General features: G+C 37.3%; 1 protein-coding gene and 1 long non-coding RNA gene across 9 annotated transcripts in view; both read right to left on the minus strand.

Annotated features, from left to right (window-relative positions):
• LOC132682444 (uncharacterized) overlaps positions 1-16,893 on the minus strand; it is a 154,210-nt gene that overhangs the window by 100,774 nt on the left and 36,543 nt on the right. The window lies entirely within an intron of this gene.
• The window catches only part of MATR3 (matrin 3), a 29,529-nt gene continuing 19,983 nt past the window's right edge, over positions 7,348-16,893 (minus strand). For 7 of the 8 annotated variants that reach the window (XM_060637820.3, XM_060637813.3, XM_060637815.3 and 4 more), the window contains 7 exons: positions 16,610-16,777; positions 14,147-14,278; positions 13,190-13,233; positions 12,725-13,100; positions 10,987-11,353; positions 10,389-10,510; positions 7,348-8,566 (listed from right to left, as the gene is read on the minus strand). In XM_060637820.3, the coding sequence (XP_060493803.1) occupies positions 8,516-8,566; positions 10,389-10,510; positions 10,987-11,353; positions 12,725-13,100; positions 13,190-13,233; positions 14,147-14,278; positions 16,610-16,777 (1,260 nt within the window). In that variant the 3' untranslated portion in view covers positions 7,348-8,515. The remainder of the gene's footprint in view (positions 8,567-10,388; positions 10,511-10,986; positions 11,354-12,724; positions 13,101-13,189; positions 13,234-14,146; positions 14,279-16,609; positions 16,778-16,893) is intronic. The other variant, XM_060637818.2, reaches the window with a different exon arrangement.

Genomic DNA, 16,893 nt, shown 5'->3' on the forward strand with positions numbered 1-16,893 from the left:
AAAATTATATATTTAAGAATAAGCATATGTGGGTATAAATGCAAATATCTGATGGCATAGCAGTATCTGTAATAGTCTCTCTAGATTTCAAAACCTTAGAATAAAAAGTACCTTAGATTTCCAAAGATTTACTGTCTTCTGAATTAAAAAAAAATTTTTTTTTAACATTTATTTATTTTTGAGACAGAGCATGAACGGGGGAGGGTCAGAGAGAGGGAGACACAGAATCCGAAACAGGCTCCAGGCTCTGAGCTGTCAGCACAGAGCCAGACGTGGGGCTCGAACTCACACACCGCGAGATCATGACCTGAGCCAAAGTCAGACGCTTAACCGACTGAGCCACCCAGGCGCCCCATGTCTTCTGAATATTTTTAAAGATTTTTTATTTTAATCTCTATACCCAACGTGGGGCTCAAACTCACAACATGAGATCAAGTTGCAAGCTCTACTGACTGAGCCAGCCACGTGTCCTTATTTTTTATAGTCTGAATTATTTTTTTCTATTTAAAAAAATTTTTTTTAACCTTTATTTTTGAGACAGAGAGAGATAGAGCATGAACGGGGGAGGGTCAGAGAGAGGGAGACAGAGAATCTGAAACAGGCTCCAGGCTCTGAGCTGTCAGCACAGAGCCCAACGCGGGGCTCGAACTCACGGACTGCGAGATCACTACCTGAGCTGAAGTCGGACGCTTAACCGACTGAGCCACCCAGGCGCCCCTTTTTTCTATTTTTAAATGTTTTTATGTATTTTTGAGACAGAGAGAGGGAACGAGTGGGGGAGGGGCAGAGAGAGACAGAGAGAGGAGACACACAGAATCCAAACCAGGCTCTAGGCTCTGAGCTGTTAGCACAGAGCCTGACACGAGGCTCGAACTTACAAACTGAGAGATCATGACCTGAGCCAAAGTCGGGCGCTTAACCCACTGAGCTACCCAGGTGCCCCATATAGTCTGAATTCTCAATTGCATTTATAAACAGAAAAAAAAAATCACACCTTAAATAAAATCTATCTTATGTTCCTTTAGCAGTTTGGTAATGGTCTTGTCCCTATGCTCATTTGTATCGTGTGGAAGCTGGGAAAAGTATGTACCCCAGCATCACCGAGTCTTTAGAAAGGACCTAGCACTGTACTGTGGTGGTTAGCAATGGCCCCTGCTCTAAATATTTATAATTCAGATGAGGACACAAGAGCATCAGGCAACAAATTATGAATACCTACCATGTGCCAGAAGCGTCCTAGACATAGACATCACATGGCAGTAACTGGCATGATCTTTTCCTAGAAAAGTTGTTGATACCACCTCACACCCATTAGGACAGCTACTATCAAATAGGCAAAACGTAGTAAGGCAAGAATGTAGAGAAACTGGAGCCCTTGTGCAGTTGGTGGAAATGTAATATGGTACAGCTGCTGCGGAAGACAGTATGGAGGTTCCTCAAAAATTTAAAAATAACATTACCATATGATCCAGCAATACCACTCCAGAGTATATATCCAAAACAATTGAAAGCCAGCTCTCAGAGACATATTTGTACACCTATGTTCATAGCATTACTAACAGTTAAAATGTGGAAAGAACCCATGCCTATTAACAGATTAGTGGATAAGCAAAATATGGCATATAAATACAATGAAGTATTAGTCTCTGAGGAGGGAATTCTGCAATATGCTACATCATGGATGAAACTTATGTACATTAAGTGAAATAAGTCACAATAAGACAGATACTGTAGGATACCACTTAAACAAGATAGTCAAAATCCTAAAAACAAGGTAACAATGGTTGTGAGGGGCCCGGAGAAGGGGTGGAGAGTTATTGCTTAATAGATAGCTTCAGTTTTACAAGATGGAAGAGTTATGGGGATGGAGGACGATTGCAGAACAAAGTGAATGTAACACCACTGAACTGTATACTTAAAAATGGCTAAGATGATAAATTGTTATATAGATTTTACCCCTCCCCCCCAAAAAAAAACCTATCCTTAGTTAAAAGGAGGATCAAATTTGTATAGGTTGAATAGGCAGGATGAACGGGAGTTAGAAAGTAAGGTGAAGATGCAGAGTAGGTAAATGTTTTTGCAGAAGGTGGATGTGTGTCTACATAACTACAGAATACTGGAAGTTGGAAGGGCAGAGGCAATTTCCCTAAGACTGGCCAAACCCATTGTGCTTGCTTTACACAGCTCAAAGCTGCTGCTTAAAATGACAGGTCGTGGGGTGCCTGCATGGCTCATTTAAACAACTGACTCTTGGTTGTGGCTCAGGTCATGATCTCATGGTTTGTAAGTTTGAGCCCCGTGTCAGGCTCCATGCTGGCAGTGTGGAACCTACTTGGGATTTTCTCTCCCTCTTTCTCAATGCCCCTCCCCCCTGGTTGTGCGCTTTCTCAAAAAAAAAAAAAAAAAAAAAAAAAAAAAAGCCAGGCCAGAGATACACCTGCTGCTTGTGAGAAGTAGCCACAATTAGAAAAATGAATTAAGAGGTATCACTACAGCTTCACCATCCATCACACTAATGAACTGCCATACCTTCCCACCCACAGGCTCTCATGACACTGCAAAATAAACTACAGAAAGCACATAAAGAAAGGATAAACTGGGGATTATCCTGATACAACTGGAGCAATAAAAATAGAAAACGAAAGTCCATATAGATTTGTAGTTGCCAAGAAAGTAGCTGTAATCCAATTGCTAAAGCCTTTTGATGTTTATAGCCAACTTAAAATATTTATTGTTTTATTTTTGTGAGAGAGAAACAGAGCACAAGTGGGGGGAGAGGGGGCAGAGAGAGAGGGAGACAGAATCAGAAAACAGACTCTAGGCTCTGAGCTTTCAGCACAAAGCCCTAAGTGGGGCTTGAACTCGTGAACTGCGAAATCATGACCTGAGCCGAAGTCCAATGCTTAACCAACTGAGTCATCCAGGTGCCCCAAGAGATTTTATTTTTAAATGATCTCTACACCCTTGGGGCACCTGGTGGCTCAGTCGTTTAAGCGTCCAACTTCAGCTCAGGTCCTGAACTCACGGTTCACGAGCTCCAGTCCCACATTGGGCTTTGTGCTGACAGCTCAGAGCCTGACTCTGCTTCAGATTCTGTCTCCGTCACTGCCCCTCCCCTGCTCGTGCTCTCTCTCAAAAACTAGATTAAAAAAATTTTTAAATGATCTCTACACCCAACGTGAGGCTCAACTTTAACAACCCTGAGGCTAAGCCTTGTATACTCTACCGACTGAGCCAGACAGGCACTGCTATAGCCAACTTTTAGAAATGGAACAAAAGTCATTTAAATCTGGAGTCAAATAGCCAATGAGAAACTACTGCTTTTTAAAAATATTTTTTAATGTTTATTTTTATCTATTTAGTATTTATTTTTGAAAGAGAGTTTGAGGCAGGGGTGGAGCAGGGAGAGGGAGACAGAGGAAGCGGGCTCTGTGCTGACAGCAGAGACCGTTGTGGGACTGGAACTCACAAACTGTGAGATCACGAGCTGGGCTGAAGTTGGACGCTTAACCAAATAAGCCACCCAAGGCACCCCGAGAAACCGCTACTTCTGATTGAAAGCTAGCAAAGTTGAGCAAATAGGAATTGGTCCTGCTTTAACACTGAATATACAAGTGCAAAGACTGCAACCTGAGTACTCTCCTGTATCAAAGGTAGGACATTCCTGGTGCTCTCAGCACATCGCACTTTGCATCAGGTCTTTGGGACCTATACTTCATTATCAATGCTACCACGTATGGAGCAAAAGGACATCATGGCTCAGAGGTCTTCAAAGCTGTACTTAATGCCATCCCACTCCAAGTTTACATACGCTACTGGGGTGGGCATTAATGTCCATTTTTTTGTCTACCACATCCAATATAGACTGCCTTTCCTTTTCATTAATTTTCACATTCCTTATTGTACATTTGGCTTTACGGAGTTCTTAAATTATGTTGAAATTATAAACTAAGGCTAGAATTTTATGTTCATAGAAAGGCCAGTGCTAAAAATCAAGATAAATCCTGTACTACATTAACATAATCTTAAAAATTAGTATTACATTCCAACAGTCCTCACCCATAATTTTTTCATTTTAATCTGTAATCTGATACCTGTTTTTACCTTCAGACTTTTACCTAATAATGAGCACTTTGAGCCTCACCCAGTATCAAAGACAGTTAATCAATCAGCAAGTTATACATACTTGAGGGACTGAGGTAGCTATGTTCATTTTGCTATTCACTTGAAACTTCAACAAACTAGTTGTTATTAAGCTTTTTCACTAGTTACTATGTTGTAATTCACAGTGGAAAAAGAGAAAAAAGGAAAAGAAACATCCAGTTAGGCAAAATAGTGAATTCCCAAGACTTTATGTTTCTGCCGTACTAGCTTTCCTTGAAATGTGATTGTACCAAGTCCTCAGAAAATTACGACTCGAATGTTCTGAGCAAAAGATAAAAGACACACTTGGGAAAGCAGTATCTAGGGTTCTGAAATGGAGTATCTCCCATTAGTTTTTATAAAAATGCTTTGCACAGGCTTCCAAATGGTGATTATTTCCCACCATTTCCTGTAGTTGTTTGCAACAGTAGCAAAAGCAGCACTTCCAAAGGAGTTCCTAAAGCAGGCTCGATTACAACTGCTTAACCAAAAAACTTCTGTTCAGCTACAGGTAAGACAATCATTCTCAAAGTGTGGCCTCTTTATGTGACATCACCATCACCTGGTAACTTGTTAAAAATGCAAATTATCAAGACTACCCCTAAGCTAGCAAATTAGAAATTTAACCCAGCTAGTGCCTAGTGACCCAGCCACATTTTATTTTCAGACAGAGTACACGACAGCACTTGAGTGGGGAAAGGGTAGAGTGAGAATCCCAAGCAGGCTCCAAGCTGTGAGCACAGAGCCTGATCTCATGAATCCTGAGATGACCTGAGACAAAATCAAGATTCAGATGCTTAACCAACTGAGCCATCCAGGTGCTCCACAGCCATGTCTTAACAAAATTTCGAGGTAATTCTGATGCATGCTAACATTTGAGAACCAAACTAAAGGAAAATAATTCACACTATCATTTTGTTACTAGTATTGACTCTAAGCATCTTTTTTAAAAATTTGAGAGAGAATCCCAAGGAAGCTCTGCACTGCTAGCGTGGAACCTGACACGGGGCTTGTTCTGATGAACTGAGACCATGACCTGAGCTGAAATCAAGTCGGATGCTCAACTGACTGAGCCACTGAAGTGCCCCTACTCTTAAAAAATCTTGACCTCACGCCTAACAGTCACAGGACTTGCATCAAAGTGAAGGGCATTCTGCTTTTAAAAAGGTTTTAAGTAACGTCTATACCCAATGTGGAGCTCGAACTTAAAATCCCAAGATCAAGAGTCACATGCTCAGGGGCACCTGGGTGGCTCAGTCAGTTGAGCTTCCACCTTTGGCTCAGGTCACATCTCATAATCCGTGAGCTCAAGCCCCACATCAGGCTCTGTGTTGGCAGCTGAGTGTGGAGCCCGCATCGGATTGTCTCCTTCTCTCTTGCAAATAAACATGGGGAGCGGGGGGGAGGGGAGTCACAAGATCCACCCACTGAGCCAGCCAGGTGTCCCTGGAAAGGCATTTTAACCCCAGCTAACAAACAGCTCAGGGTTGCCAGAGAATACAATCCCAAACTCATTAACATTCAATACTTGAGCTTTCAGCTATACTAAGCTATATTCTATAATGGAGACCAATAGAAGAGACCACACAGAGCTGCTCCCAGCCCAAGTACAAGCGATCTTAAATAACCCACACTGACTGGACCTAACATTTCATGATTCAAAATTTTTAATGTTTATTATTTTTGAGAGACAGAGCATGAGTAGAAGGGCAGAGAGAAAGGGAGACAGAATCAGAAGCAGGCTCCAGGCTGTCAGCACAGAGCCCAACGCGATCACTTGAACTCACCGAGAGATCGTGACCTGAGTTGAAGTTGGATGCGCCCCCACCCCTTTTTAAGATTTTAAAGGAATCTCTCCACCCAAAGTGGGATCTGAACTCACAACCCCAAGATCAAGAGTCGCATGCTCCACTGAGTCAACTGAGGCACCCCGCGGTTTTTAAATAATGTTCTGCAGTGTTCCAGCAGGTTTCCACTACACATCATTCTCTTTACTCTCAGTAATGTTACATTCTACTGTTCAAACCCACTGAAAATCCATCATGAACAAAGCGAGGCAAAAAATAAAGTCTATTCCTCTTTGATAACTCTAATACCTGCCATTAACACTTAACAGGCTGTATTTTGTGTTCCCCATCACCCTAAAAGAGGGGCATGAGGAAACCTCTAAGAAGGAATTCAGGGAATAGGGTACCTTAAATTTTTCCTTAGAACCTTATTTAGACTATAGGAGATGGTGTAGGTGGTGGCCAGAAATTCACTCTGCTCATTAATAAAATTTCAAGTGAAACTTTTAGGGTACCCTAATCAGTTTTACAGCTAGTCAATGAAAGCCTTATCAGAGTCACTCTGAGATCCCACATTTATGAGCTATAGAGGCTTAAAAATACTACTACTACAAATTCAAGGGTTTCTAAAATTTTCCTTCACAGAGGATTTACCTGAAGGCTTAAAATGGTGTCAGGCAAAATGTTCTTAAACTTGACAGCAGGTTTACGTGGAAACATTCCCATGAAAAAAGGTTTGCCATAATCTGGTAAATAGCTGTTACAGATTTATCTATCACTGGTAATTTATGTAGGAGAATTTCTACTTCCTAAATGTTATCAAATGAAGACATTAAACTTTTTTTTTTTTTGTACAGCCTGGTACAGCCAACAAAGTAGGACCTACGGAAAAAAGCTATCACTGACAGGAAACAATTAGGGATTCTAATGCACATAAAATACTTTGGGTTGCTTGCTGTTAGTTAAGTTGGAATTAAAAGCTGGTAATTAGTAAAGGCCAAAATTAAACTATAGAAGTAAACTGGCAAGGATTTTTTGTGCATGTCACATTAGAAAAACATTAACTGCCTCTGAGAAGTATACCATAAAATTTTCATTCATCTTTTAATACACCTGGATCTAAGAGTTTCAAAGAATTCCTAGAAGTTCTTGTATTTTTTAAAATTAAAAATTTATTTTTTAACAATAGGTAATAAATCCCTTATACCAAGAATCCCAACAGATTTTGAAAAGCTAGTAGAACTAATTCTTGATATTCCATGTTATTCCCAACTTTACTGTTTTATACTTAGGCCTAAACACAAGCTTTTACCATTTCTTCACCCTTAGCATTTTAATGTCCAAAGGTTTTTAAAAGCCCCATTCCACACACCATTTTTTGTCATGTAACAGGAACAAGAAATCCACCAGCACCAAAAACTTTAAAACTCAGTTCTTTAGTAGCAGTCTTTAGAACACTCTAGATTAAAAATGTAATAATTTGTTAAAGCATGCAAAAGAGTGTAACAGTGAATAAAAACCACAACTGACAAAAATATTGGTTAACATTCCAAATATGTATAACCAATGAACTTGGCCTAGGTTTTTTTTTTTTTATTGGTATTCACTTCAGAAACTTGAATCCACAGATATAAGCAGTATATTACCAGAAAGTTACAAGTAAACACAGATTATACATGCAAATTTCTGTTCACAAAGGTCACATGTGCAGGTATATGAATTAGAAGCGTGCGTCTAGTTTATGGCCAAACTTTTTAAAATGCAGAAATGTAAAATTACATCTTGAAATATGAAGAGATGGTCTACACACTTCAAAAATCAAATGTTGCTTATACCAGATGTATGACAGCTACAGGATTCAAGTGACAAGCAATAAGATCTCAAGAAATTAATACTGCTCAAAGGGAACGGGAATATTTTTACATTTCACTGAAAATACATTGACTACTAGAATACGAAATCTAGCAGGAACTTAGGGGAAAAAAATTACAAAAATCTAAAGCCAATTACTTAGTATTTCTTATTACCTAAACAACAGCATGACATTAAAAGAAAACTGCACCTGCATTATAATTGCCAATCTCGTATTAATGAAGATATCCAAATAAAAAGCAACCAAAAACCTTCAAACTCCAAATGATGAGAAGTCTGCAAAAGGCTCAGATTAAAATGCGGAATGTTTCAGATGAAAGTAATAAAAATACCATTGGTTTTGTTCTTTATTGAATGGAATCAAAAGTTTTGACATTTCTTTGAAGCGTGGAACTAAATTTCATTTCTCTGAATGATTCTAGGTATCTTTTTTCTTAGTGGTGCAAGTTGTCTTAAGTAACTTACAAGTCAGTCTCTACAAAGTACTTCTGTCTGTTACCATTTTGATAAAACAAAAACAATTCTTCATTAACTTAACCGTATATGTATTTTTGCTGTAACACTTAACACATGAACAGACATCTAATATTTTTCCACTAAAACAAAAGAGTACAATAGTTTTCTTCTAACTACCAGTATTGTATTTAAAAAAGGTTAACATTAAAAACAAAGAACCATTATTTTCTTTGAAATTGTTAAGCTTCTTGCACATCTTAAGCTTCCTTCTTCTGCCTGCGTTCTTCTGCCAATTTATTCAGAAATTTCTGAAAAGGAAAAAAAAAATTACAGGGATTAAATCACATAAGAAACACCTAAGTGAATTCCAAAATGAAATATTCTATCCAAGTTTATTCAGAATTTGAGTGTAATTTAACTACAACCTTACCAATATTTTACAAATTCAATTATTCTTGTTAAGTCAGTGTACAAAACTAAACTAGTTCACAGTACACAAGATATGGGGGAGAATGATAAAATGTGAAAAAAAGATTATTTCAACTTGCAATTAGTATTAACTCACACAGTTAAGAAAACAAAGACCATACTTGTATAGAAGAACTGCCACTGCTCCAAAAACAGATTAGTTAAAATAACATGCATTTATTCAGTGTGCCTTCCATTAAACATTTTCTTAAAGGGCCAGCCAGCAGTATTTATTTTAAGTCTGTGGGCTGTTCTTTATTTCATCTACTCAATTCCGCTGTTACAGCAATAAAACCAGCCATAAACAGTACTTAACTGAATGACTTTGACTGTGTTCCCCCAGAACACCTCATTTACAAAAGCAGTGGCCCCTGTATTACACACCTGTAACTTCTAGGGTTCTTGGACATACTAAAACATTAATAAGTAAACTTCCCTCAACAAATCTAAAAGATCAAAAGTTTTTTTGACTTTTGGGTAGAATTTCTCAACTCTATCACAGTTTCTCCAAATTGCTGAGAGGGTTAAAAGCCACTATATCCTTAAGGGAAAAAAAACTCAGCAAAGTATCAAGTCATTATCATAATTAGCAAAAATGTAGTGCATGGTAAATTTTAATGAAGTTGACAAAGTTCCTTTAGAATAAAGAGAGCCACCTCTCTTTAGAACACCTCCAATAGAACAAATGTCTAGAAAATTATAATAGCTAGAAAATATTTACAAGTCTATCATTTATAAAGTATCAAATACCAGGATACAACTTGTGTCTTAATACTCTTCTATGTAACAGTTTCTGCCTCCATACAGCTAAATACCAAAACAAGTATTTTTGTTTGCTGCTACTAATGGGATTAACCACCATTCTTTTTTCATTGGCATAATGGGAAGATACATACAGGTAGCAAAGAACATTTACATTTAAAACTAGTGACACAGCCAAGAACTGGATTTCCTAAATTCAAGCCTATCTTTATCCATCTAAATCAACATACAGAGCACATTTGATGACTGAGTATACAATGAGCTCTGTATTAGAAAGCAGTGTAAAAAACCAGGTTATCTGTAATTCAGTTCTTTAACTTCTTTCAAGTTTTATACCATTATCTGTTTCAATGGTCCTTAAAAAAAGTCACTAAGAGCAACACCGAATTTCAAAATCTAGTTAAGAGAAATTTGTTATGCTTATTATTTATTCATTTATCCTTTTACCTTTATCTCTCATTGGTCATATAACTCACAAAATATCATTATTAATAAACAACTTAAAGGTGATATAAACATCATTAAGTATAAAGAGACATGGCACTTTATAGAAGTTGAAAAAGCTTTTCATTATTCCACTTGGGATTTCAGGCCTCCAGGATCTTCCCAATTAGCGAAATTACACTCTCACAACACTTAGTCAAGAATATTTAGGTAACTTTAATTACATGAGAATTTTGGAACATGGCTAGAAAATTATTCAATTGAATGTACCACAGAAAAAGGCTCAAGAGATGTTTCTAGAATCCATTAAACTGTTTAAGGCCCATCAATAAAGAAGTAAATGTATCGTCTCTAGGATGGGTCTACAGAAAGTACCACACACATTTTACTTTACACAAATTTACATTATTTGTTAGTTTTCATAAAAGAACTCTTCTCCTTTAGGTTCAGCCTTACCTTTAATTTCTGATAATGAGGAAGGCTGCTGCAATGAGTATTCTTTGCAACTTCTTCATTTGTATAAAAGAGTGAACACAGCTTACAGTAAAACCCTGTTTTAGGTATCACATAGTCTATACCTAGAACACAAACATACATTCTTACAAATTTAGTAAACTGAAGATTTAATTAGTGTTGTCAAATCTCTTTTTCCGGTCAATGTAATTTGAACGAGATAATATTGGTGAGAAGTCCAATATAACCTAAGCTAAAACAAAACAAAAGCCATGATATCAGTAGTTAATTGTACTCAATTGACAGTTAAGGTCCCACCTAACTGCATTCTTAAAAAGGCAGAAATACAAAAGATAAAGAAAAAGCAATGTGAAGTTCTCAGAAACCTTTACGCGGAGAAAGAATATATTATGAAATGGTAACAAAAGAGAATACAAAATGAGAGTTGGTTAAGTGGAAAAGAATGTATTAAGATTTACAAAATGTTCTGCAGAGAAATAGATTTAAAATGGTATCAGAGTTATGTAAGACCAATTTAAAAATCTTATTTAATAAGAACTTGGGGAGGGTGAGAGGGGAAGAACAAAGCCTTAAATCTCACCAACAGGAACATTGGGCTGGTATGGTCCAATTCTATACTCATCTGGGATTGTATAGTCCTCCTTGTTTTCATCACTTTGGCCATCCGCATTTTCACTTGTATCTTTGTTGGGATCATCAGCATTCTCAGCAGATTCCGCACCTGGTTCTGTATTTTCCTCATTTTTAATTCCATTTTCCAACGCTGCTTCGTTTTCTTGATCAAGTTCCTCGATCTTGTCCACCTTAATTTCAACCAAACCATCATCATTTTTGTCACCAGATTTAAATGTCATGCCCGATTTACGAAGTTTCTGACGTTCCGAATCTTCCTCATCACCAACCTCATCTAGAGTGACAAAACCTTCCATACTCCCTGGGAAACGACGCTGTTAAGAAAGACAAATTTACTCTGCAACAATTATCCTGCAGCATCCCTTCCATTTGCTTTACTTGAAGGGAAAGGGATAGCGTCTTTGTCTTTATTTATTCTCTCAAAATACTGTCTTTCTCCCCCAAAATCACTGATTTTTTAAACAAAAAAACTTAGTTTTAAAACTAAATAAAGGCTTGCCTCACAAAAAGAGCAGAAAATAAATGAAATAAGGACATTATATTCTACACTTGCTGTAACTATTATGCTACAAGGGATTATGTATCAAAAATGTGATTTGATAAAAGTAGTTCAATGGTATCCTTTGGAAGACAGTATCTTAGGATACAACTGTTGTTTAGAGAATATGCAGTCTAAAAGAGTGTAGTGGTTAAAAAAAAAAAAAAAAAAAGCAAGCTCTAGAGCATGACCTATGTTTAAAGTTTAGATTCTGCCACTTACAAGCAGGATGACTGTAGACAATTTATTAAACTTCTCTATGCCGAATTTATTCATTCATGAAATGGAGTCAACAAAGGTATCTACTACTTACAGTTACTTTGAGGACTAAATTAATTAGCATATAAAAAGAGCTTACAAAATTTATAGCATATAATAAATGCTCAATAATTATCAGCTCTTAAGACTGCAAATGGATTCTGCAACAATCCACTTCAAGGAAAATAACTTTATCTGACCTAGCCATCAACATCTGGAGATAAAAATTCGTTTTCTAATAGCTGGAACGTTGCTTACAAAAACCAATGGACCAAGATTACTGAGATCTCATTGTAACAGCCATTTAATGCAAGGGCATTTTAATACTCTAATCCTCATCATAGGTAATTCAGTACACCAGTCTCTTGTTTTACTCCTCTTTATGCTATGCATATGTTTGTCTATTTGAGTTCACTTTAAATGCTTTTATGTGTTCTCAAAAAAGGTCTTCAAATATTGAGTATCTTCAGATATTGAATTATCTGATCAAGCTTTTCGTTCTCAAATAGGAAAATTCTTCAAGTCTAACACTTTTTAAATGAGTGGCTGAATGTTTTAAGTATCTTGGGTCAGTTAACTTAAACTCATATCCCATCTTTTTAAAAGTTCGACTACCAGGCTGCCTACCAGTACTACACACTACCACCACAGTACACAAATAAAAGTCAATTTCCTTCCTTGCTAAAAATTTCCCTGTGAGTTGACACTTTTTTATATCTATTTTAAAAGTTACTTAACCTACTTATTGCAGAGTTTACTTTTAAAAATTTACCTGATTTTTTCGAATATGTGACTAATTCTCTTTAATCTGATCCTGCTAATGTAAATACGAAACATTTATCTGATCTAGTTTTCTGTTCAAACGGGTCAATATACAATCTCCCTTTACCTTTTTAAGCTTTTTCTTTGCAGCTGCTGAAGCACTGGCATTTCCATCTTTTTTCACAGCTTTGTCTGAAGGTTCCTTTTTCCCATCAGAAGCCACATCACCTAAATTAGCAAGATCTGTCTCATCTCCCACTGAACTGCCACTTTCTAGCAGTGCTGCTGCTTCTTCCTCATCGACAAGAAGCTCATCTTCAGATTCAAGAAGCATGTTAGGTTCTTGCTCTGCTTGGTCATCCTTTGTATCTTTTTCACCATCTTCACCTGACTTCTCCTCTTGTTCTTTACCTTCAGTTGTACTTTCAGTCTTCTGGGAACCATCAATTTTGGATTTCTTATCACTTGGAGATTCTTTGCCATCTGGAGAATAAGATCTTTTCCTAAAATCAAAAGGATACCCCTCAATTAATTCTGAGTTGGAAAACAAAAGTTTAAAATACTAGCGTATATACACACAAAACAGAATTACCGAGATTTATCTTTTTTCAGTAAGTCAATGCCTCTGTTGGGAATCTACAAGACAAAATTTTGTAGAAGTTAAATAAATGTATTAGAATATGTTCATTTGCAGATTATATGATTATCCAATTAACTAATAGTTGGTAACCATCCTTTATATCATCAACTAAGCTTATTCAAGCTCTGTAACCGTACCTTAGAATTTAAGCTGCTTAGGGTCAGCAGTTCATTATAATCAACATTTCAACAAACCAGCAGAGCAGTGGATAATAAATATTTTGGTAGCAGAGCTCTGTTCAAATAAAATCTTTAAATAGAATAAAGCAATAAAGGCATTTCTTACACAATACCATTAAAAAAACAAAACAACACTTCTGAAGAACACCAGGGGGGAAAAAGGTTGTTGGTATCTTTAAAAAACCAAATCCTGGGGCGCCTGGGTGGCTCAGTCAGGTTAAGCGGCCGACTTCAGCTCAGGTCATGATCTCACGGTCTGTGAGTTCGAGCCCTGCGTCCAGCTCTGTGCTGAAGCTCAGAGCCTGGAGCCTGTTTCGGATTCTGTGTCTCCCTCTCTCTGACCCTCCCCCGTTCATGCTCTGTCTCTCTCTGTCTCAAAAATAAATAAACGTTAAAAAAAAATTTTTTTTTAAAAAACCAAATCCTTTATTCTTAGCAAACAAAAATGTTTATAAGAATGTCATGGCGTGGGGCGCCCAGCTCAGTTGATTAGGCATCTGACCCTTGATTTTGGCTTAGGTCATGATCTCACAGTTTATGGAATCGAACCCTGAGTCAGGTTCTTCCCCGACAGCATGGCGCCTGCTTGGGATTCTCTCTCCCCCTTTCTCTCAACCCCTCGCCCTCAGCTTGGTGTTGTTCTGTATCTTAAAAAAAAAAAAAAAAAAATGCTGTGGCTTAAAATATGTGAGATAGATTTTATAATGATGACAAATCCAGTACTACATACCCTCAGTACCAATTTTTTATATTTTTCTGACAAGTCAACTTTAACACATCTCCCCTGAAACCAAAGGGCCTTTTTCAAACAGTGGTCAACCATTGCCATTGCATCTTCTCTGGTCTCCATCTCAATAAAAGCCTTAAAAAAAAAAAAAAAGAAAGAAAGAAAGAAAGAAAGAAAAGAACATTAGTTTTCAAAGAACTGCATATCACTCTGGTGCTTATTATTTTTTTTTAATCCATCTGTTAGGAAAATTTAGTTTTTTTTTTTTTTTTTTTAGTTTTTTTTTTAACGTTTATTTTTTATTTTTGGGACAGAGAGAGACAGAGCATGAACGGGGGAGGGGCAGAGAGAGAGGGAGACACAGAATCGGAAACAGGCTCCAGGCTCTGAGCCATCAGCCCAGAGCCCAACGCGGGGCTCGAACTCACGGACTGCGAGATCGTGACCTGAGCTGAAGTCAGACGTTTAACTGACTGAGCCACCCAGGCGCCCCGAAAATTTAGTCTTTTAATAGAGACCCCAGTAAAAGTTAAAAATCACCCAATTACAAAGTAGCACTAAATATTAAAACATCTAAATGTTTTCTGTATGCTTTCTGTAATATAAATAAAAACATAAAGTAATTAGCTTAGAAGCTATTACTCAAAATACTGTAAGAAAAATTAATTAAAAAAGTATGGGGGCACCTGGGTAGCTTAGTAGGTTCGGTGTCCGACTCTTGATTTCAGCTCAGGTCGTGATCCCAGGGTCATGGAATCAAGCCCCGCCTCAGGCTCTGTGCTGACAGTGTGGAACCTACTTGGGATTCTCTCTCCCTTTCTCTGACCCTTCTGTCACACTCTCAAAATAAAAAGTCTGGAAAGGGGCACCTGGGTAGCTCTGTCAGTTAATCACCCAACTCTTGCTTTCTGCCCCTCCCCTGCTTGTGCTCTCTCAAAAATAAACAAACATTAAAACAATAAAAAAAATAGTCTGGAAAGATACAAACTCAGAATGCCCTTAAAAAAGACTTAACAACAGGGGAACCTGAGTTGCTCAGTGGGTTGGGTGTCAGACTTTGGCTCAGGTCATGATCTCATGGTTGGGGAATTCAAGCACCATGTCTGGCTCTGTGCTGACAGTTCAGAGCCTGGAGCTTGCTTCAGATTCTGTGTCTCCCACTACTCTCCGGCTCGTGCGTACTCCCTCGCTCAGAAACAATACACATTAAGGGGAGGTGTGGGTGGCTGGCTTGGTTGAGCGTCCTACTTTGGCTCAGGTCATGATCTCATGGTTCGTGGGTTCAAGCCCCATGTCAGGCTCTGTGCTGACGGCCTGGAGCCTGGAACCTGCTTCAGATTCTCTGTCTCCCTCTCTCTGCCCCTCTCCTGCTCCCACTCTGTCTCTCCCACCCTCTCTCTCAAAAATAAACATTAAAAATAAATGTTTAAAAAATAAACATTAAAAAATATTAAAAAAAAAAAAAAAGAGTTAACAAAATAAACATTCTCCTTACTCTGGATTTTTAAAATGAAAAATAAAAGTTAACAACTTAATTCACCCATTCAATTCACTTACTTTGAAGTCTAAAACATCTACAGAGTTAATCAAAGCACTCTTGGATAATGCTGGTGTGATTATAAATTGGTACTATTTTTTTAAGACCAATTTGGCAATATCAAAGTAAAAAAGACATCAGGCTCCAAAAGTCTAATTCTGAAATTTTATCCTTCAATTATATGATCTGAATATGCAAAAATTCACATGCTGCCAAGTCCAAAGCAACACCAATGGTACAGTCCAAAAAACTAGCAACTCTAAATATCCACCAACTCAAGAAGTTAAATTTGTTATAGTTTTTACTCAATGTAATCACACACAAGGAATGATATAATACCACTTGACGGAAGAAAAAACAGCATGACTATATACAAACTAATATTTTTGAAAGCAAACTTTAAAAACAAATAGCGTTACTAGTCTAGGCAAGAGAAGGAAATCTTTACTTCCCACTTTATAATTTTCAGTATTTATCTTTATACATTAAGAAAATCTAGTAGGACTTAAAGAAATCACCATTTATCAGTTAGGCTAAGAATATTTATCTAGGAAGGGAGACTGGGTGGCTCAGTCAGTTGAGCTTCCAATTTCAGCTCAGGTCATGAACTCATGGTTCCTGAGTTTGAGCCCTGTGTCAGGCTCTGTGCTGACAGCTCAGAGCCTGGAACCTGCTTCGTATTCTATCTCTCCCTCTTTCTCAAAAATAAACAAACATTAAAAAAAAAAAATTTTTTTTTGAATTTTTAAAAAGAAAATTTATCTATGAGAAGATGAATTTAATTACCTCCCCCTTCACTAAAAATATATACCAAAAAAAAAACCCGAAAACAAAACAAAAAAACCAAACAAGAAACAACCAAACAAAAAACCCCTAAAAGTGAGATTTACTGAAAAGTAATCTTAAAAACCTTTTATCTGTGGTATTACCTGACTTTTCATCCTCATCAGTATATAATTTTTAATTTTTCCGTAAGGTTCAGCAAGCTTGAGAACTGCACTATCCGAATAGCCAGAATGAGGTAAATTGCTGAGATGTATCACACGCCCAAGTTCTTGCTTCTGATCAAATTTCTGGTCTGGTTTCCCTTCAGGTTTCTAAATAATAAACAGAAAATAACAATAGGTAAACAAACAAAAGGCAAGTCAAATGTTGGTAGGTATGCCATACTTACTTACTGATAGTTAAGATAATCCTATTTATTAGTAGCAAC

This window comes from Panthera onca, chromosome A1 (assembly GCF_046562875.1).
Source record: "Panthera onca isolate mPanOnc1 chromosome A1, mPanOnc1 haplotype 2, whole genome shotgun sequence".
Classification (NCBI taxonomy): domain Eukaryota; kingdom Metazoa; phylum Chordata; class Mammalia; order Carnivora; family Felidae; genus Panthera; species Panthera onca.